Here is a 22,889-nt window from a genome sequence, read left to right on the forward strand (position 1 = left end):
TTGTGGAGGTTAAAGCTGTTAACCCTAACCTTATTTGATGAATCACATTAGTACAGAAAACAGTCGGGGAACAGGCTGGACCTGACAGTCTAATGACGGCAGCTGTAAAATATTCCACAGCTGGTGTACTAGAAGAGGAGGAGAAATGAAGTGAAGGCAGATAGCAGAAGAGTAAAGATCAGGAACGATTTTTAATGAGCCCTCCAGGCTGTGTTTAGGTGAATTTTAAAAAAAAAAAAAAGGTAAATGTTTGAATGGTTTCTAGAGAGCTGCTTCTTGACTACTCTGCATAGACAGTATTTTGTAGTAGCAAGCTCAAATCTATCAGAAGAGTAAAAACTTGAAAGGTGGATGACCTGTATGGCATTAATTTGCATTATTTTGTGTGTATTTTTGGTTGATCTGTTTGTGTGAATGTGCGGCATAAAATGCAGATGTGGGCTTAAATATCTACATCACATGTCCCAAGTCACACGTCTGCATGTGATACTACTCATGGCTATATACAGTACTGGATAAACACTGTGGTATTCCAAACAGCCATCAGTGCACCATATATAGCTTCAAATGTGCTGTATAAAAGTCTTGATTAATACAATACATGTATTGAGGAATTAAAAAACAATACTTTTTAGAATTTCTACATAGTTAAAATAATTATAAATAATTCTTAATGTGGATTTTATTTTCTTTCCACTTTAAATCTACAAAGTCAAAAACTGTGATTCTACTTTAAACCTTCCCTCATACATTAGCCGGCTACTACTGTTCATCACAGAGGGAGGGGGAATATTCAGCTGACTGTTGTTTATTTATGGCAAAAGGCAGAATTATTTACAGGGGACCAGAGGTTAATGCGATGCCTTAGGCTTTGGTGTTCATATTGATCGGTGCATTAAAGACACCTTCTCTTTGATACACTGACTGAACAGAGGAGTATCAGGGTCTCTGGGGCCTGCCGGAGAAACATCTGGCCTTGTGTCAAGGCTGGTAAGCAAACAGCTTACTGGAATGAGCTTCTAATAACTCACTGCTGCATTAAGGTTGTGCTCACCCGTCTTTATTTACCTCAACAGGCCCATGTGTTTAGATTCTTTGTCTAAGGAATGTGCACCAACAACAGCCTACTAAACTAAACAGTGATTTAACTGTCTGGAAAGAGAAAGCCAGTTCATTGACTCATCACGGACTCTTGAAATGTATTTTAAGCTAAAATGGCAAGTGTAAGCATGGTTACATTCAGAGCAACATCTGTGTTCAGGCCATAGACTGTATATAAAGATGGACGACATGACAGCTCCCCAAAAGTGAAGCCGAAACATCTTGATCGCCCCCTGGTGGCTGGCTGCAGTATAGGTCTTAAAGCCTGCCCCCTCCATGTTAGCGGATGGGACACGGAACAAAGTAAAAAGTCAAAGTACACGTCAAATACATTTTTCCCAAAGACGGTTTCTGTCATTTTAGGTAGTTCTTATCACGCTGATGTATGTTCAAGTGTTCATTTTTCTGATAAGTTTGGTTTTAATTAGTTATGTTTTACCTCGATACTGCGGCTCCAGCCCCCCAATCACTACTCAGCAGACTCTAGCTCCAAATGATGTCAAATTCTCAAAATAGCAGCTCACGTATCCGGGATATTTTGGCTTCACTTTTGTACAGTGGGACGAAGTGGAGATGCGTCATCCATCTATACATACAGTCTATAGATCAATCTCAATCAACTTTTTATTGATCCACATTGGCTAAATAAGTCTAACAAATTTGCAACGCCCATGTTTATTGTAATCCATTGCCCTCTAGGTGTATTTAAACCTGTCAGTTACTGCATCCTGCATCTTTTAATAGATGATGAATGTCACACTGAAGAGACACTGGTAAGGACAAAGTGTTACCTCATAGAAGAGCCCCTCTGGGAACTGTTGGAAGCACTGGGCGCACACAAAGCACTGCTCGTGGTACAGTTCCCCATTGCTGTTCACTATCTTCTCAGCCGGGGCAAAACCACTCTTGCAGCGCTCACACATGGCATTGGCCAGAGCATTGGCCATGTTGCTGAGAGGAAAAGAAAAAATCATAATTAGGATAAGAGCACACTTCCATAGTCAAAACACTCACAGGCATTAAAACAAGTTTATATAATAAGTAGAAGCAGGGAATGCAATATCTACAGAGCTAAATTAATCCTACTGCAATGAATACAACAGAGCACATAATGACATTTGCTGTAAGCAAGTTTGCCAGAAGAATTATATTTGACTGCTGATATATTAATATTCACTGTATTTGTATTACAGTATATCTAACACTAATATTATTTTCTGCTAGTTTGGTTAACGGTTCTTAACCTTAAGCCTTTTTTCAACTTGGAAAACCTCAGTTCAACCTGAAATGTCTCAAACAGAAACATAAATCATTATATCAGTCTGATTATTTTATGATTTTAATGTTTGTTAATAAGAAGGTATTCTGCTATATTGTGGTTCTTTAATATCCTGTGCTTGTTTATCTTGTGTATGTTATACATCTTGATATATTCAACTTAATTAAAAACACAGTGTATCTGTTTTTAAGTTCTTCGTGCATTGGTCATTTGTTTCTGTAAGTCATGTTTCTTTAGGATTATTGATGAAATCCAAGGCATTAGCACACTAGGGTCATGTCAGGACACACCTAACATCACTAATAATTTAATATCTATCACATTTCTCCTGTCATGAACATCTGGAAGATGTACTCGACACAAGGAGAGAAGAGAAGGGAAAATGTGATGTAAGATGTTATCGTTATCAGGCCATTCAAATGCACTGACACAATATCTTGGTTCTAGATTTATTTTTGCTCTGCTTATAAGGGTGTGGGGATCATCGAGGTGGGAAAACCTACATGTTGTTTTTTGAGAGTCAAGCTGGAATTATAGTTTATATATCTGCACTGCATGCCATGCATGCCATGCACAGATATCATAGATCTGACCTGGTCCGATGACTGTTTTAAGAACAAACCTCGCGTGACATATGAAGCCAATCCTGCCCTTTCATAAAACAATCAATTGTTTTATTACTGCCTCTTTGCAAAACATGACATGTAATATATCAACTGGGCAGGGGCCCCGAGCTGAGTATCTTTTACATTGGAGTCGATTGGTGCCAGAACCGGCAGCACAAATGTGGTCACACCTCAAAACCTGCCACAGCGCTTCATAAAAAGGTTTTGATTTATGCCCCTTTTTTCTGCTCACCATCACATTTGTTAGTAAGTCACACAGATGTAGAAAAAAAACAACAACTTTTAAATTCATTTTAGAGCTGCAACGATTATTCAGTAGGTGTCAACTATTAGATTAAGAACCAACTATTTTGAAATTGGATTAATCAGTTTGAGTAATTTAAAAAAAAGGCCCAAATTCTCTGATTTCAGCTTCTTAAATGTTCTGGTTTCTTTACTTCTATGACAGTAAACTGAATATCTCAGAGTTGTGGACAAAACAAGACATTTGAGGATAACATCTTGGGCTTTGGGAAACACTGATCAACATTTTTCACCATTTTATGACATTTTCTGGACCAAACAACTAATCGATTAATTGAGACAATAATCAACTGATTAATCGACAATGAAAATAATCATTAGTTGCAGACCTAATTCACTTATGTTAGAGGTTAGTAATAGAAAAAACTTGACATGTAATAATTATTGACATTTTTCATGCTCCTGATTAACACACCACTCACTGCTCGTGTTTGCTTCTGATTTTTAAACTGGAAAACATGGTTATCTTCTGATCTGGAAACCTATACGATCATACAAACTGAATAAATCTATGTTGAAAACTGTGCCATGCGGCTGCTGAATGGTACGTCAGTTTGCATTTACAACACCTAGTTTTTATAGTTGTAATTTGAGAGATGGGAAGTCACGCTATCACTTAAACACTGCTCACAGCTGGCTTACCATTGAATTGAATTACAATTGAATAATTCTCTATCATCTCATATGTATTGTCATACCGCCCAACCCTACTTCTATTACAGATTTATGCTTAGGCTGAACCTTGGACTAAATCCACAGTGATCCTATCATAATAAGTATGAAAACAATTCCAGCAAACTGTTCAGAACCAAGCATAAGCAGCCAATGTACAAGACTGCAACATACTAAATAATCAACAGAAAAAGCACTAATGCTGATGCACACAATAACACCTGAATCTGACTGGAAGTAAATGGGGACATGTTGCAGACAGAGGTGTTAAAAGAGAAAAAGGAAGAGAAAATGGTGGGACCATCCTGGCCTCTCCGCTTTGTTTGAAAGGTCAGAATACCAAAGTGTATCCAGGCAACACACACACACACGAAACACACACACGAAACACACACACACACAGGATTTTTATGGAGTGATGCCATCTGTTCGTATTAACTTAGTCAGATCAATTTGGGAATTAACAAGAATTCCAAAAACTCCCTGACACACTGCTCGTCATCACTTCTTATTTTTTTTGGGCTTTACTTTAAACTGCTACAGCTTCCATCTGGGTCCACTCCTCACAAACTTATCAAATACATATTGTTCTATATACCCTGCCTGGCCTGGTATCACACACACAGACAGCCCTGCCCAATCCAAAGGATTTTTGAGAGGAAGTGACACATCCCTTAGGCATTTCCCACCCTCCTATCTGCCTGAAGCACCCTGTGTGAGTGAGAGACAAGCCTATGAGCAGTTGTAATAACATAGGTTTTCTTCATTAAACTCAATGCAATGGCCAATTCTCAGAATCCTTATGGGTGTAACTTTGAGCAGATTTATACAGGAGAAAATGGTGTAGACAGACCAGTTATGCTGAGGGAGTCATTAGCGTTGCAAGACAGATGTGATCCCTCACCAGCTTCCCACCAACTGCCAACTGTGTTCCATGTCGTCAAGCCAAAATACTGCCGAGCACTGACCCTGGATCCAACAGAGGTGGCAAAGTATTTTGTCCCCCTGCACCATGCAGGCTCCCCAAACAGTGTGCTAACTTTACTGACGTTAGTAATGGTACTTTAATTTGTAAGCTGACGAAGGGCGCTTTCACAAGCCAACATTAAGTCTGTTTTAATTGAACTCTGGTGCGGTTCAACCTTTGGTGGGGTTCATTTGGGCGGTTGTGAACGCGTACTGTGTTGTGGACCAGAACAATTGGTCCGAGACTGCTTGTGAGAGGTGGTCTCGGACCATTTCCTAGCGAACCAAAATGCAGGCTGCCTGTGCGGGCATTTGTTGAGATTTGCGGTGCCATGACCTAATGTTAGGGAATACCGACCCATGATTTAATGATGCTTGTACCCTCAGATATGTGTGTATAAAAGAAGTCTATCACATCCACAAGTTCGGTTCCATAGTATTTGTTTCTCTTATCTGTCTTCATATCTCCACCACAACACATGTAACCGACGAACATGAATGGGACAGGACTCACCAGGAGGGTCAGGGTCACAGTGACCCTGATGAAGACCTGTGTTGGTCGCAACGCGTTGGTCATTTTAAACAATTATTGCCATGTAAAGTAAAGGCATTTTAATTTTGTTCAAACACTACAGTGTGCCTTGGATTATTTTTGAGGGAGACTTGCATTTTGTGCTTTTTTGAGACCATATTCAACCCATGCAATAAGCCCTTCACAAGACTGAATAAGCACAATGCACATGAAGGATCCAAAGAGCACCTGTATATGATTACGAGACCCAGCAGCGCTTCTACTCCATTGTCTTCAAGATAAATTTGCTCCTTCGTACACGCCCCTCAGCAAATTAATTGCTTTATTTGTTCCACTTTAATTTGTGAACCGAAGCAGACTAAATAAAAAAACAAACCAAAAGTATCAATTTCACTTTGATTCGGACTAGCCAAATGGACTACGGCATGAGAAAGCGCCCTAAAACAAAATTGTGTACTGATACCAATTTATATCTTAAACTAATCACAAAACTACTTTGCACCATTATGGTGGACCAAAATGTTACATCTGTGAAATCTGTACTCTTGTACCTCTACTTTTGAGTGTTCACTTCAGGGTTTGTGTTATGACAATTTTTAGATTCAACATCAGTTTATGGCAAATGTATTGTATCCAGACAGACAGAAGTAGATTGAGAGCAGGTTTCTTTAAAAAAGAAAAATCCATATGACTTTCCCTCCACCTTGTTAACCCCACCATGCTGATCTGTGACTATAAATGGAGGCTGGTTGTCAGCTACGGGAAAGGATGCAACAGACTATCACTTTGTGTTATGAATACCTTCTGTTCCCTCCACCCTCCCTCTGCTGGTCTCCATGTGTCTTCAGTTTCCTTTCTTTTGCATCTCCTCTACTTTCTCCTCTGTACACATCTGCAAACACTATAAGGCTATATACTGTACGCAGCAAAATAATCCGTTATTATTTTCAACTGTTATGACAATATGATGGAAAACTGAGACCCAGATATTGCTGACAGCTGTCTGAATATTCAAAGCTCAGTCAACGTCTTTCCTATCGACAGTTCTTACTGCGTACTATTACTGCGTATTTGTGCTTTCTTCAACCCAGAAGTTAAAGCCCTAATCATCAGTTTGTGTACAGTAATGTGCACTCAAATCCTATTGACAGACATGGACCAGGTTATACAATATAACACCTGCCAAGACCAAATTTTAGTAAAACAATATCTGTCTTTTTTATATATTAGTCACTTAAAGATGCTGAATGTGAGATTGGGAGTATTTCTGTTGCCTCCGCGAGGCTCTCAACTTGGCAACGGCTGAACCAAAGAGTATAGAAGCAAAGAGACGAAACTCCAGTGTTTTTCTGTTTTTTTGACAACAGCCGCTGCGGCCATTTTGGACTGAAAATGCTATTATATTATATTTATAATATTTTATTGTTCAACACAGGCCATTTCGATAGAATATGACAATAGAATAGAAATAATTTTGCTTTACTTTTGTACAACTCTTTTTAAACAGCCGCAACTACTGTTACTGGCGTCCGGTAGTTGCTTTCAGTCCAAAATGGCGGAAGCGTAGCTTTGCTGCTGGGCGCTGATGTTGCAAAGGAACGAACAATTGACTTTCACTTCTTGGCAATAAATGTTCTTTGGCTGAGCCGGCGGCTTGCAGCTAACGGCGCTAACAGTGAAAACAACGGCAACAGTGCTGACAGTGTTAACCGGAGGATGGGTGTTACGCTTCCGCAATGGCGCCATCGGTAGGGGCGGCATCATCAGCTGTAACCGCCGAATGTGAGCACTGCAGAGCAGCGGCCGTGAGCTACCCAGTGGGGCACACTAACATGCACGAACATGCACTGAAAGACACACGGGGCCGGCCCGGATATGTCAACAAAGCACACTGAGGGAGAGCCACTTTGTTCTCTGCTCAGGTAGACATTACCCCTCTATATCTTTACATAGCAAATAGCTGTTCGCTGCTATATTAATGCTCTGGATATCATATAGACAGATAGGCACGCATTTTAAAATACCACACATAGGGGTTTTAACGTCTCCATGACTGACAGGAAAACTTCAGGCATCCAAATGCCCCTTCACAAACCCGTGGGTGACTGCACGTCCATGTTTTCCTACACCCTACAATGAGGCCAGATCAGTCAGAAATATAGTACGTATATTTAGCCTTCCTGCCACACATGCCCACATACTTAGAATGCCAGTAGGCATACTCTACTTTGCATAACAACTTGGCACAAAAATAGCCCTTCCTGTGTGCTCCATCCTGTAGCTCCCAGGGCTATTACTGCACAAACATGGCGCCTGTCTTAAGAAAATCAAACTGGCGGGTAACCCTGGCTACTGGGATATCAGAATTCTTCACATTCTGTAACACTACAGTAAGCTTACACTAATACCATGTCAGTGTACGAGCAGACCGAATTCCTTAACACACACATGCACTACCTCATACCATTTTTCCTGGTAGTAATAACTGCCATGTCAGTTGTCTGTGACAGTAATTTAGTGATTTGACAAATCATCCACCAATCACAACCATCACAAGCCAGGGAATCAAACCACAGCTCCTGTCCTGAGATACTACAGCTACCACAGATAATGACATCATGTTAAAGCCATACTAAGTCAACACTTCTTGGTGGGTCAGCAGCTTCGTTCAAGAAGATGAGGCATGTTTCACTTACTGTCTGCTGAGTAAAATCTTTTCACACCACACTAGTAGGGTTTGTCTGGTGAAACATCTCATATAAAAGTAATATTAATAAAACATATTTACTAGATATGATTAAAGGTACGTGTCGTCATAAGGGCAAAATTTTTGGTCGACAACTAACCAGTGCTTTAACACCTGTCTTCTAAACTGTGTACTTACAAGCGAGCATAGAAATCACAAAACTCCTTATAAACTTTGACATCACTCTTTCGTCTCTGGGACTTGGACACCGGGACCTCATCATCAGTCTCTCCTCCGTCACCGCCCCGAAGCCTCTGGTGGTAACCGTTCCTCTCCCCATGAGAGACATGGTCCGGCGCTTCCCCATCCTCAGGTATCGACGGTGGCAGGACGCGACCGTTCATCTCAATATTCATCTAGTCCAAATTTACTGTCAAAACACCACAACGCTCCAATAGAAATCCTCCTGTGCTTGTTCAATGTAAGTTTCCAGTAATGGGAATGGCAATCCAGTAAGCAGTGGGAGCTGTAATCCACATAGCAAGAAGCAGACTGAAACACTGATCAGACTGCGCTGGGAGTACTCTCCCTCTCTCTCCCTCACACACACTCCCTCTTTCTCTCATTCCCTCATCAACTCTTTCTCTTTTTTCTCTCACATAGTCACACACTCCCCTCCTGTCACACTCGCTGTCTATTCCTGGGCAGGTCACTGAAACTAAAGAGCCCACCCTGACGCCTGTCCAGATAGAGGTCACTGTGCCATCACATACACACACACAGAATCCTTAGCTGTATTTCTTTTTATGTTTTACATCCCTGTTACCTACAGTCTATGGCTTATATCTACCAGTGCTATCAATCTGTGTGTGTGTGTGTGTGTGTGTGTGTGTTAAACAGCTGGAACTCACAGCTTTCTGGAAGTTATAACAACGTGGCTCCAACTCAAAGTATTGCGCAAAGTGGAAATGTTGCACGCTAGCTAAAGATATCAATATGACAGAAACAGACATATTACTGTTTATTTTGGCCATTGTATAAACAGACTGGATCAAGAAATCAAGCCGCAGTACACAACATACAGGGGCTGAAATTGGAGCCAGATATGGTCTGTACTCTGTAACAGATCAATGCTACGCTGTTTGGGATCTGAATCTGAAATGATTTAATGCAGACGTTTTACACTACTGTTTAAAACGTCTGCAGCACGCAATGCAATTGCATTGCGTGCTCCCCTTGGTTGGTTCTGTCTTGGCACTTTCACGTACACATCCACTATTTCCAAATATACTCCCCCCCCCCACCTACTGGTTAGCCATGTCATGTGGTTGTTTATGGACTGCTTATGTTTCCCTGACAGCATTAAAATATAATGGAAACATGGTGTGTCTTCTCCAACTGAGTCAACAGAATACTTAAATATCAGTTTAAACAACTATCTGAAGCTATAATTATGAAATATGTTAATCGTCATCAGAAATCCCATGTTGGTCTTATAGGCATTCCTTTAAACCCACAAATCGGAGTCTCTTCTGGGTAAATGGTAGCTCTTTATGTGGTTAAACTGGCATCTCAAATTAATGACCACTTCCCAAACCATCAAAACAACATCAAGCCAGATCTGGAAATACACTCCAGTGGGACAAACATGTTTGACGCTCCATTGGAGAGCGGTTGATGCTGAGTGAATTCTGCAAAACTAAGGGATGAACAATGATAAATGAGTCTACAAAGAGTCAAATACATAGTGTTCTAGGCCTGTGTGTGTGTGTGTGTGTGTGTGTGTGTGTGTGTGTCCCCAGCTGAAACATGTCTCTGATTCCTTCAGTTTAACAGTCTTCTACATGACTCCATAATTCTACAAATAGACACCTAGTGGAGCCTCAACTCCAAACTAGGTGCTGGCAGCTGCTGTTTTGTGTCTGTGTATGCAAGAGATAGTTTGTATACATAGTAGAGGGCCAACAAACTCATCCAAAGTCATCCATTCACATTTCTTTTAGAGCTGTCAATCGCATGATTTTCCATGATTAATCGCGATTAATCACAAATTAATCACACATTTTTTATCTGTTCAAAATGTACCTTAAAGGGAGGTTTGTCACATATTCAATACTCTTATCAACATTGGAGTCAGCAAATATGCTTGCTTTATGCAAACATATGTATATATTTATTATTGGAAATCAATTAACAACACAAAACAATGACCAATATTGTCCAGAAACCCTCACAGACATTTAGCATAAAAAGTTTGCTCAAATCACAACATGGCAAACTGCAGCCCAACAGGCAACAACAGCTGTCAGTGTGTCAGTGTGCTGACTTGACTATGACTTGCCCCAAAACTGCATGTGATTATCATAAAGTGGGCGTGTCTGTAAAGAGGAGACTCGTGGGTACCCATAGAACCCATTTACATTCACATATCTTGAGGTCAGAGGTCGAGGGACCCCTTTTAAAATGACCATGACAGTTTTTTTTGCCAAAATTTAGCGTATGTTTGTCGCCACCTTCTTTGCGACAAATATGACATGGTTGGTACCAATGGATTCCTTAGGTTCTCTAGGTCCATATGATGCCAGTATGAGCCCGCTTCAACCTCTAAAAGATTGATTGCATTAATGTGTTAAAGAAATTAGTGGCGTTAAAACGATTTTGCGTTAACACGTTATTATTGCGAAATTTTTTTATTTAAATGCAACTTTTTAAAATTTGGGGGCGATTTAAATTGTTTCTAAAATTGCATTATCTTTTCTACATGCAGCACATTAGCATTTTGTATTCTTTTCAAGACTGCTCTCTAAACACAAGCAGTGGTGTATTGTTGTGTAGTGTATTTAAACTGTACTCAGTCTCTATCAAGGGACTGTCTGGGTTCTGAAATGAATGACATAGTGAGCCAAACATTTCACCAGGCACCATGAAGCTTCAAGAGCTTTTCCAAAACAGAACAATGACTGCAGAGAAGTCTCCTGTCCGTAGCTGGGGCTCTGTTGGGAATCTCACCCACTGGGAACCAGTATTGACTGACTGGGGTACAATGGACAGAGGGTGTGAGCTTAACAGGAAACACACGTAATCTTTCCTCCAGATTACAGTCGGTTCCATGTTGAAGGGTGTTCCACCCTAAAATGAGAGCTTGAGAATCATGCTGCCCAGAGTAATTTAAATTTGATTTGGGCGAAATTAAACTTCAGCATTGAACATTATTAAGCTTTTAAATATATATACATTAGACTAAATAGAAGTAGAGTACAGTTTAGAGTCAAAATCATCAGATTGAGGCTACGAATGTTATTGCAACACACCGTTCTTCATGAACAACTTCAAACTCCCACTACTTATAAGTGTTTATAAAACAATTCTCAACAAAAAAGTAAAGCACATCCAGTCCTTTCTCCCTCACTCACTGATACACATATAAAAATAAAGAACAGAGTAATAAATTAAAGTTGCACAACATGGAACGTTTCTTCTAATGAGATAGCCAAGAAGACAAAACATGATGGTGCATCTGCTTCAAAAGTGAATTCCATTGTGACAGTTAGTAGTTTCCAGTGTGCAGTATTGTTATGCCATGGACATACTCACACTAACTCTCACAGACCACAGTGTTAACCACCAACCATGGTAAAATAAAAGAGTGGAATGTCACTTTAAATAATAAAATATATAATAAATAATACTATGTAAAATAAAATGAGGAAAAAAAACTATCCTTTCAATCCTTTCAAGATGGTTCATATATCATATTAAAAGGCAGGAGAGGGCCTCATTTAACCTGATGAGCTAGATGGTTTGTTAGAAACTGTTTGGAAAAGGGCAGGCACTTTCAAAAAATACTTGGCAGGTGATTGGATGAACCATCTGTTTATCACCGTCTATCACGGGCTAACAGGAATAGAGTCGGGAGAAGAGCAAAAACATCTTTTCCATCGAGAAAAGCCTTCCGTGTCGTTCTTTGCTCTTATTTCAATGAAGAAATACTCTCCAGTTCTGATACAACTGATGCTATATCAGCAGCTACGCTAACCTCTGTTGTAGCTCCTCAGAGGACGCTTTGGACACAAACGCATTACATGAAGCCTGACAAGATTTGGACATTTGACATGGAAGGTAAGGCTTCTTTCTCTTGTGTGCTGAATATATTTTAATGTCACACTACACACCTGGGGCTTCCTAGACCACTGGTAGTTAAATATAAAAATTCTGATCAGTCCGATAAAGGAATAATCTGATATTTTAGCTAAAGGAGCAAAGGTTTTCAATGCCTGACAGAGAGAGGGAGAGACAGGGAAGGAGGGAAAGAGAGAGAGAGAGCGTTTGAGTGCTGATATGAATGCCAACCTGAGCTTAAAAATGGCTACAGCATCTGTCAGCAGTCGACAAAGTGTCTCTGGTGTGTTCCCTCTGCAGGATAGGATTTTGAGACTTCCTTATGGGGTCATTAAAGGTCACTGGGGAGATCACAGGTCAGGTCACGTGGAAAATGAGGTAAGAAATAATGCTGTTCCAATGAACTGACCTCTATGGAGGTAAAGCCATTCATTTTTTAACAGAGGGGGATTTGTGTATATAATCTGCAGTGATTCTCAACAGCCTATGTGGGCTTCCATCTGCAAAAAACATTTGTTGCAAAATCTAAAACGACTCATTAAAAACCTAATCTGAAAAAAGGCATTAGGTAGGCTAGAAGGATTTAGGAATTTAAAACTTAGATATAAATAAACTAATAAACAAAACAAACTATGGACATTTATATAGTGTCCCAAAAAAGTGACGCTACACCGCCTGAACCCCCAAGGATTAGCAGACAAGGGTTTGTTTCCAATGCAAGCCTCGTAGACTATATCACTGCTTGATCTGCATGATCCTGGAAGTATTTGTTTTCAGTTGGTGCTTGTTGGTGTTTCATTTGGATTTGTCTGTTTAGCTTGCCGTTGAATTCTTTGTTTCCCACTTAAACCTCAACTGATGATGTATTTTCTTCATATTGATTTTGATATATAATGATGATGGATTAGGCTATAAAATATACAGGATTCCACATTTTCAAATAAGTCAGCTAGGGAAACCAAAAAGTCATCTGAAGAGGTTGTAGAGTATATCTGTAGATACCTTCACTCAGGGACATTGCACAGAACTGGGCCAATCTGAACATTGTCCAGTGTCGTTATTGTGACCAAACTATTACAATATAAAATAAACATAATTTTGATAATTGTTCTGTCATAATTGAATTAAATCACATAGTCCAGGAGTTAAAATAAATATATGTTACAGAATATTTATGTTTAAATGTGCCTTAAGGTGCCTGCAGACTACATTTGAAAAATTCCAGACCCAAGCAACAAACCAACCGTGACTCTCAGCAGGTGTGAGACAAGCAGATTCAAGCCAAAGAAACAAATCAAACACACCCTCCTTTCAAACCCACAAACTCCCCCTCACAGAGTCAACAGCAACCATGGCAACATAGACATGAGGACCGCTTGGGCAAAACCATTTTTCCTTTGGCAGGGCATTGAGTTTACACACTAACACAAGTGCGCACACACACGTAACACTCAGTGGCACACACTGATTCAGTGACTGTGCAAACATAATTCATGACTAACATTTCCTTTTGTTTTGCACTTTTTGTTCCCGACGCCCATTTTGACCTCCACTATCACGGGTCGGTTCCACTTAACTCTACAGGACAGCCTGGAACACATTCAGCCCAAAGGATGACGTAACACCTTATATACGGGGCGGCTGTGGCTCAGAGGGTAGAGCAGGTTGTCCACCAATCGGAAGGTCGGTGGTTCGATCCCCGGCTGCTCCGGGTCACACGTCGATGTGTCCTTGAGCAAGACACTTAACCCCAAAATTGCTCCCGGAGGCATAGCCATCGGTGTGTGAATGAGTATTTAGATTAAATCCTGATGGGCAAAGTCGGCACCTTAGTAGCCTCTGCCATCAGTGTGTGAATGGGTGAATACTGACATGTAGTGTAAAGCGCTTTGAGTGGTCGGAAGACTAGAAAAGCGCTATATAAGTCCAAGTCCATTTACCATTTACCATATACACTTTCTCAATACTGTAAAGTAATTACCAAATGGTAATGGTAATAAGGGGCTACCAGGTTCATTTAAAACTCCTAATGTACTACTACAGTGTTGCTGATTATATTATTTATTTTGTCACATTTTGTAAATGAAGGACGTGTTGAACATGATTAGGTCTGCTTTCACATTCATAAAACTTCTTTGAAACCATGGTGTGTTTCACTTTGGGTCAGTGATGCCACTTGAAGGGAAAACTTGGCACATTTTATGTGGATGTCCCGTCAGTGTTGATGGTGAATGTAGTCAACTGAAGCAATGAATTCCTCTGTGTGTGCTATATTGACCTAGAAAGCTCGCAGAGTACGCAGCTGCAAAATCTGTTGTTCTTCCTGCATCCAGCACCATCATTTGACGTGACAGTGACGTAGTTGGATGCGAGGAAGAACTACAGACTATTTTAGCTTTGATTTCTAGTTTCTGCCTCTGGGTAACCAGGGGGCGCGCATGCTCTAGATGCTCTAGATGCTGCTCAAAAACAGAACTTCCCTGTTGTCTTCGCTTGTATTGCAAACTAGCTACGTTTCCAACAGCGAAAAATGGCATCCCAAAATTTGAGTGCGGACGATGTTATAGACGATATGGATATTCAGACTTATCTATTCGATCCAGAGTATATGGCCAAAGACATGCAGCGGAGAAAGGTCAAGAGGATATAGCTTACTCTGTCAATCTAGCACGTATTGAGGAATTTATTGCTTCAATTGACTACATTTACCATCAACACTGACTCGACATCCAAAAAAAGGTGGCAAATTTTCCTTTTAATGATAATGGTAATGATCATGATAAGCACCAATTAAACCCAGTTAGCATGTTAAGGCTGCACAATTGTGAATAAAATATTTAGGGAAGCACTTTTTAAAATAAAAAGTCAGGTGGGTATGGTGTCATAACCCGGCTCCTATAACATGACAAATACGGGAAAGGACACAGTGGATGATGGTAAATCAAAAGCTATTTATTGTGAACAATGGACTATATAAGGCTCCTGGCAGAAACTTCCTGCTATTTTTTTTAATAACTTTGTCACTACTGCATTTTCTACGGACTTTTCAGATGGTTAGAATTTGAGTTATTTCCCTGCGGTGGTTCAGATGGCAAAACATTTCTTGCAAAGAATATACTTGTGACTGTCATCATCATGTTTGAATCTGAAGAAGTTCCACACAACAGAATGGGATTCTTGTTTTACTACAGGCTAGTTTTTGTCAAAACTAATAAATGTATATTCTCTTTCTCACCACCACTGACAGGGTTTCCTTGATTTTGACTCTCCTAAAGCTTTTTTCAACAGTGTTACTGTTTTGTCCCTCTCTTAAGCCCCTTTCCCACTGGACAAAAAAACCGCTAACATCTGGTTTTTGTCTTCAGTGGGAAAGGTTACAATCAGACTTCATTCTCGGGACAAATAACTCGTCGGCTCCAGCTCCGATCGGCAGTGACGGAAACATGACACCCTTGTGGTCACGCTAACTTTCGCCCCTTTTCCGGCACGATGCTATGTGACGCGCGTTGAAGTGAATATATAATAAATAAAATCACGGACTCCAGTCAGACAGAAACAAAAACAAAACAGAAACAAAATAAAACTCATCAAAAAACGTCTTTGTTAGTCTTTCCACTGCTCAAGTAACAGATATAAAAAAAGAAGTAACCACCGTAACATTTTCACTGTTTACTAAACCTGCTTCTATTGCCAGCCAGGGCGTCCGTGATGTTGAATGTGACACAGCAAGAAAAAACACAGAAAGGCCAGTGCAACGGCACCGGCATACACGCAATGGTGAGAGAGTCTATCGCTTATTTTAGCAGGTTTTCCAGTTTAAAAACCTGCATATACGCGCTAATTTTGTTGGGAAAAGGGTATTAAATGATACATAGATAGACTTGTGAAAACAATATATAAGAACCCATCTGACACCAAATTATTTTTCCATTGCCTGAGGAGGAGGGAGGCTACAAGGCTGGTTTGACTGGGGACACCTCTAAAGAGAGAGCTCCCTCTTTCTGTCCACATTCCTCACATTACTACATTCCTCTAATCACTTCAGGATTACAGAGAGAGAGAGAGAGAGAGAGAGAGAGAGAGAGAGGTGGTTGTGAAAGACATTAAAAAGACCTTCCAAAACTGATGTTATTGTATTGTGAAACGGATATTGCAAAAGACTGCACATGTTGTACATTGTCCATCACTGCTGGTCACACAACTGGGAGGAATTCAGCCATCAGCTGCAGTATTTACTGATCAAATACTCCACCACATCTCACCTTATCTATCCTTGTCAGTACACGACACACAGAAAAGGAGTTTCCTTCAAAGGTTCTTTGGTAATGATGCTGTTTGCAACACAAACAAACCCTCTCTGATTCATTACATTATGCAAGACGGTGTCAATCTGCTCCAGCTAATGATTACACAACCAACCCCAAAGACCACATCAAAAGTACTAGTTAAATAGTTCACAAAACCTAAATAGAAAAACCTATTTTATATACTTATCTGGAAAAATACAGACCATAGAAATGGAGAATGATTCATATATACTGTGTATATATTAGCTGGCCAAACACCTCCACAAACAATTTGTGGAGAAGTGTGACACAAGGAAGTAACCCTGCAATGAGCAGCAGAGAAACTGTTGTAAGAGTGACTGTTGGGCCATCAGCTGATTTTAAAAGTCATCAGAAGCATTTACACAACAGGATCCAATAAAAAACAACCACAGCTTCTTTGACAGCCAATGGCGATGCTGTACATTCTGACTGGCATAAATAAATTGGCACGTTTTACGAGCCCGGTATGGTTATTGTTCATTTTGGCATTCTTAAGTGGTTGCACCATAGACTTTCTATCTGGAGCTATTTAAAGCTATTTATGTGGGCTGGTTTTGTGCAACACTCTTGTATCATAGAACACTCTTACTTAAAAAAGACTCACAAACAGATGGCGGGCAGAATATCGGCGACACACAACATACCATATAATATGAGTAACACCGGCACAAATATCATCATAGAGTTGAACATCAACATTTCTCAAAATGCAGCCTCATCAATATAGTTTGACAGAGGATTAAAAGCTTCACAGACTCACCTGAAGCCATCCCCAGCCAGACTTCCATAGCTGTCTGGTCTCTCCTGTCTTCGCCTGTACAAGTCTGAGTTTGACAACTCTTTAAGCCTCAAAGAGTTCATCTCCCCTTCGCCTCTCTCCCTCCCTTCCTTCCTTCCTACCCCTTGTCTGCTCAGAACACTCAGTCCACAGTAATACTCCGAAGAAGTGGAAGTATTGTGCCGCGCTCGTTCTCTCTCTCAAACACACCTCTAGGGCTCACACCCTTGAGAAAAAGGACAGAGGTGTGGTTTCACAGCCAGCACACCTTTCAAATACTTGTTGCTCCTCCTCCTCCCCCTCCTGCAGCAGGTACAGGGAGAGAAAAGGAGGAAGAGTCGCAGAAGAAGAAGAAGAAGAAGAGAGGCATTGCCCTCTCCGGCCTTTACCCCCGCTGTCTCTATTTGCCTCCTACGTCTCCCTGGCTCATTCCTCTGTTTAAATAGAAAGCCCGATAGATAGACAAGAGAGAGTACAAACAACAGAAGAGAAAAAGAAAGGACATTTCCCACACACATATATACAATGGCAAGCCCTTAGTACTGATAACTATGTGTGGATTAGAGATGCACTGATCGTCCTAAAAATGTCATCTGAGGTCAGCATCACAGCCTGACTCATATTGGATGTTTGAGGCTAAACGCAATTAAATATCTATAATTTAGAGATAAAAAAGAAAATAAATCAGTCACTACTTGTACCCTATATTTATACATGACATTTTTGGCAAGAATCCCTCATGTATGGTCATAAAGAGCTATGACGAAAACATGAACTATGGCAGGACATTTTACAGTTGCACAATCAACTTTATGATCAATAATTACAGACACAGCAAAGAAAGATAATGGTTAATATTAACTAGTAAATTACACTGAAAATTAAATCAATATGAAAAACTATGAATGAAAATGCATTTAACATGGATTAAGAAAAAATAAGAGTTAAATATGCATAGAATTTTCTCTAGTAATTTTCTTTAGTAAAAAATGTATGTACTGCAGTTTCCTTTTTTACAATTGTATCAACACATACATTGACACAATATCCCACAAAATGTGTGAAAGGCCAATAACGTCAGATAAAAATCATTGTTCAAAGTATCACCGTTTAAATTAGGGCTGAGCGATTTTGAAAATAATATCTAATTGCGATTATTTTGACTGATATTGCAATTGCAATATAATTTAAAATTGCGATATTAGAGGGAATGGTAATTTTTACATTATTCTCATTTTCACTGAAAAACGTATTAAAATGACTATGGTGAGATTTGTGTGATCAAATTTTGATTAATTGTGAAGCCCTAGTTTCAATTTATGAAAAAAAGGTTCAAAATACAATTTAATTACTGTGTGAACGTTCTGCCTCAAAGAAAAATTTTGAGCAACTGGCCATATCAAGTACACAATAACCTGAGGAATCAATGTTTGGATATAAACTATGATGAGCCAGCATCCAGGCCAGGCATGTTTTGAACACAGCAAGGAGCAATAGTAAGGTAAAAAAAAACCTGCAGTCAGCATTTCAATCTGAACAGCAGCTTGTTTAGAAGCATGGGAACATACAAGCCGAGTAAAGCTTCACTATTAAACTGTAGAACAATGATGGAGTAATATTTTCAAGTTTCTGCTCTTCAATTTGACTTTGAACTCCTCCATTGTAAACTGTGAGATTTACTTCCCACCAGAAACAACTAACCATTGAAAAAGGGGAAAATGTCAATCTATGAATAATTCATCACTATGTTATGTGGGAACAAGAGATCCTCCCAAACAGACACAAAACACAGCAGATGCATATTTTCAGACGGAGCTGAAAGTTGCCCCTCCGGCATGTATAATTACTAACAAGAAGCTGTGACGTCATCAAAAGCAGGGACAGGATTGGTCAGAGGACGCAAAACCAAATGAGCAAAGTCAACAAGCAGCCAAAGTAGAAACAGATGTAAACAGAGTACTACTGACTGCAGCTCTGTAAAACAGAACATTAGACAGGCCCAGAAGATCATTTCAGACCCCAAACATGTCCTCCATCCTGAGTACCAGCTCTTTCCCTCAGGGAGACGCTTCAGGAGCAGGATCAACCGCTTTAAGAACTAATTTGTCCCCCCCTGTCCATCAAAACCCTACATGGCAAGCTGGCCAGATCCTTACCCACTGTGACGCTGCCTTTTATCTTAACTGTACACGTGTGTGCATGTGGACTGGCGACAGTCTGTGTATGTTCTGTATATATGCACTATGATGTTTTGTATTTCTTAACAGCAGATACTGCATGTCAAACTGTAAGACAAATTTCCTTTGGGACAATAAGTCTATCTTATCTTATTTTAACATGCAATCTGATTAGCAATGTAATTCTAAAATTACTAATTTAGGTTAACTGTTTATTATCATTCCGTCTCCTATGGTGTTAAATGGTTGTGGGTGGACTCATGGCTGACAGAAAACCATGTCTCTCCTTAATATGTACAGACAGGTACATGCCCTTTGAACAGTTCACAGTCACACTATGTGGATTCACCTTCAGCAGCTTGCCTTGACCTGTTCAGCATTCCACATGGGTTTGACGAACACACACACACACACACACACACACACACACGCAAAGTCAAAGCGTAGAATGTGAATGTTGAACTTAAGTTTAAAATCAGCCTCACATCTTGGAGAGCAGCTGCAACAAGGTCGCAGTCACACAGGCTGACATGTCTGAGTACGCCAGAACATTCATGATGAATCATCGCTTGAGGCTTCATATCTGAGATCAACTCACTCACAGTTCAGTCCATTTGGGATGTGCATTTCCCTCAAAATTCAAGAAAATTGGCATGGTTAGTAAAAGTGAGAACACACTATGCCCTCTGCTTTGTGTAATGTGTAATGTGTAAGCAATGGTGGCACCATGACCACTGTGGGATTTCAAAGCTAATACTGTGTTTTGGATTGAAGCTTTGTGCTGGTATAAATGTGCTGAGATAGCTGTCTTGTTAAAAGCACTCACACTGACTCATTTAACACACACACACACACACTCCCATTCAGTTACAATAAAGCAGACATTTCCTATGAGCCAGAGACACTCCAGAAACAACCTCTCTGCCACATGAGTGCACTGCCACCATGTGGACAACACTGGTACAACAACTACTCTATCAACTTTAAACCTCTTCACTGGAAACCTAAGAGAAGAAAACTAAGAGAATTATTTCTTCACATGTTCTAGCATTTTATCTATTGTCCATAGGACATTTTTATCATTAATTTAAACCAATAGGAATCTTGGCATCACTCACACACATAAGAGGAAGTATACAAACAAGTACATACACTATAGTCCGCATGCTGAGCCACAATAAAACATCTCTGACATCAAGTTAACTTCCCAATAGCTGGAATTTCTCAGGCAAAATAAGCTTCTTTTTTAATTTAACTATATTTACTGTATTTAACAAGGAGGTCCCTTGGGAAGGAAATCTCTTTTTCTAGGTAGACCTGGTCAAGACAGCACACTGGTTACAGTTTAAATAGAAATTAGGGCTGCAACTAACAATTATTTCCATTGTTGATTAATCTGACGATTATTTTTTCGATTAATCGATTAGTTGTTTGGTCTAGAAAATGTCAGAAAAATGTCGATCAGTGTTTCCCAAAACCCAAGATGACAAATGTCTTGTTTTATCCACAACTCAAACATATTCAGTTTACTGTCATAGAGGTGCAAAGAAGCCAGGAAACATTCACATTTAAAGCTGGAATCAGAGAATTGAGCTCCGTTTTTCTTTAAAAAAATGACTGGCAATTCATTTAATAGGTGACAACTAATCGATTAATCGTTGCAGCTCTAATAGAAATAAAACACAACAGACAGGAAATACAACTGAGACTGAATCCAGAACAATACAATATCCAACATAGGTGTTAGATCATGCATGCACACAGCTCTATTATAAACAATGTAACACCATCACATGACGCAAGTAATGAAGCCCTACTGCTGATGCTACTTTTACAATTAGTTCTAACGGTAACATAAATTTACCTTACCAATGTTTGGTGTCAAACTGTAGTGAGGATATTGTCGTTGTTGCTTAAGTTCCTTTGCTGTCACTGCAAACACTCCCTACTGCCGTTATCTCAGGCTGCATGGCCACACTTCCTGTTTGCTGTGGTGTGTGAGTGTAAGTGTGTGTGTGTGTGTGTGGGAGGGTGTGAATGTTTGTGTTCACTTGTGCCTATGTGCCAGTATGTCTTTGTGGGAGACGGTGGATGTAAAGCCAGCACACATACTTGTAGCCCTGTGTGTGTGGTCTAGGCCTCCTAGACGGCCTGTCAGGATGGAGGTGGGGTGTGAGGAAGAGGAGGGAGATTCAGGGAGATAAAAGGTGGTGTAGAGAAGAGGAGGGATGAGGTGTGAGGAGGTGCAAGGAGCCTTCAATGACCAGGCTGAATGGATAATCAAGTAGTTCTCATAGAGCTGCCATGTTAGCTTCCATAGAGGAGGTGAAAGGCCAAACCCAGTGACCACACTGACTGCCACTGACACATTATACTGGGTGTGGGGATGATCCATCATAATCATGGGTGTGCCTTGAATTATGTAACACAACTCTGTATTTTCGGACTGTTTCACAACTGTTTGTGTTGTTAACTTGACAACAAAATAATTTAAATTATGTCACTGATGCAATTTTTTCAGTCTCAATACAGATGCTTTCGACGGTGCGTGCAAAAGCAGCCAACTATAGGCTGCTGCAGAAGTAAAGAAGATATCAGCCAATTAATCAGCTATTGTTTTTTTCCTGCTCCAAACTATTGTTACTATGTCAGCCTTTAAAAATCCACTATTGTTCGACCTCTAATCCAAATCCTCCAGTGTCACCTCAATAACTTTAATGACTATAGAACTACTATAGAAAAATCAATAAGTCAGTGTATAAATAAGCTGCAGCAGTGTGAGGTGCAATACACATTTCACACTCCTTCACACCACATGCATCCAGTCAGTGTACACACAGTCCAAATCCTACATCACACAAATTCGCCGCTCTTCCAAACAAGGACAAGTCCACACTGGAGACCGGGACATTCTTCTAAGCTCTAGTTGTATCAACACAGATGAAAATGTAATACGTTGGGAATGCAGCAATCCTCAGGCCTTTAAAAGACTTGCCCTCTCACAGCTTTTAGTGTCCAGAGTGCTTTATAAAAGCCAGATTCATCCCAGGCCATAATTAAGTCGGCGGTGCACACAGTAGCATTCACACTAGTGGAAAAAACATGGCTCTGAATAGCAGTCCCCAGGGAATGGATGGTCAGGAAGTGGTTCAGAGAGCAATAACTACTGTCCAGTGAGTTTGTGTGGACATTCCTGTGCAGGGAGGAGGTTCATCTGCAGAAAACGGAGGAACATCCTCTTTCCTCCTTTAAAATATCCATTCTTAAAATATCTTTCTTGCTGCTATTCTGTGAGTGTATCACTTCTGTCTAATGTGTGAGT

At 40.1% G+C, this 22,889-nt stretch overlaps 1 protein-coding gene and 1 long non-coding RNA gene across 9 annotated transcripts in view; both read right to left on the reverse strand.

Annotated features, from left to right (window-relative positions):
• Nucleotides 1-22,889, reverse strand: part of LOC119500477 (LIM and senescent cell antigen-like-containing domain protein 1) — a 35,729-nt gene that overhangs the window by 9,759 nt on the left and 3,081 nt on the right. Inside the window, exons 1-2 of one of the 8 annotated variants that reach the window (XM_037790205.1) lie at nt 8,364-8,798; nt 1,893-2,052 (exon numbers count right to left, since the gene is read on the reverse strand). In XM_037790205.1, coding sequence (XP_037646133.1) covers nt 1,893-2,052; nt 8,364-8,581 — 378 coding nt within the window. In that variant the 5' untranslated portion in view covers nt 8,582-8,798. Of the gene's footprint in view, nt 1-1,892; nt 2,053-5,513; nt 5,537-8,363; nt 8,827-17,372; nt 17,531-21,436; nt 21,541-22,889 lie in introns of those variants that run through there. The other 7 variants (XM_037790204.1, XM_037790209.1, XM_037790206.1 and 4 more) reach the window with 7 other exon arrangements.
• On the reverse strand, nt 12,300-13,409 carry LOC119500480. The gene is made up of 2 exons (XR_005209623.1): nt 13,287-13,409; nt 12,300-12,439 (listed from the first exon to the last, which is right to left on the reverse strand). It is a non-coding gene; the product is annotated as an uncharacterized LOC119500480 (long non-coding RNA).

The sequence above is a fragment of the Sebastes umbrosus genome, chromosome 13, assembly GCF_015220745.1.
Source record: "Sebastes umbrosus isolate fSebUmb1 chromosome 13, fSebUmb1.pri, whole genome shotgun sequence".
Classification (NCBI taxonomy): Eukaryota; Metazoa; Chordata; class Actinopteri; order Perciformes; family Sebastidae; genus Sebastes; species Sebastes umbrosus.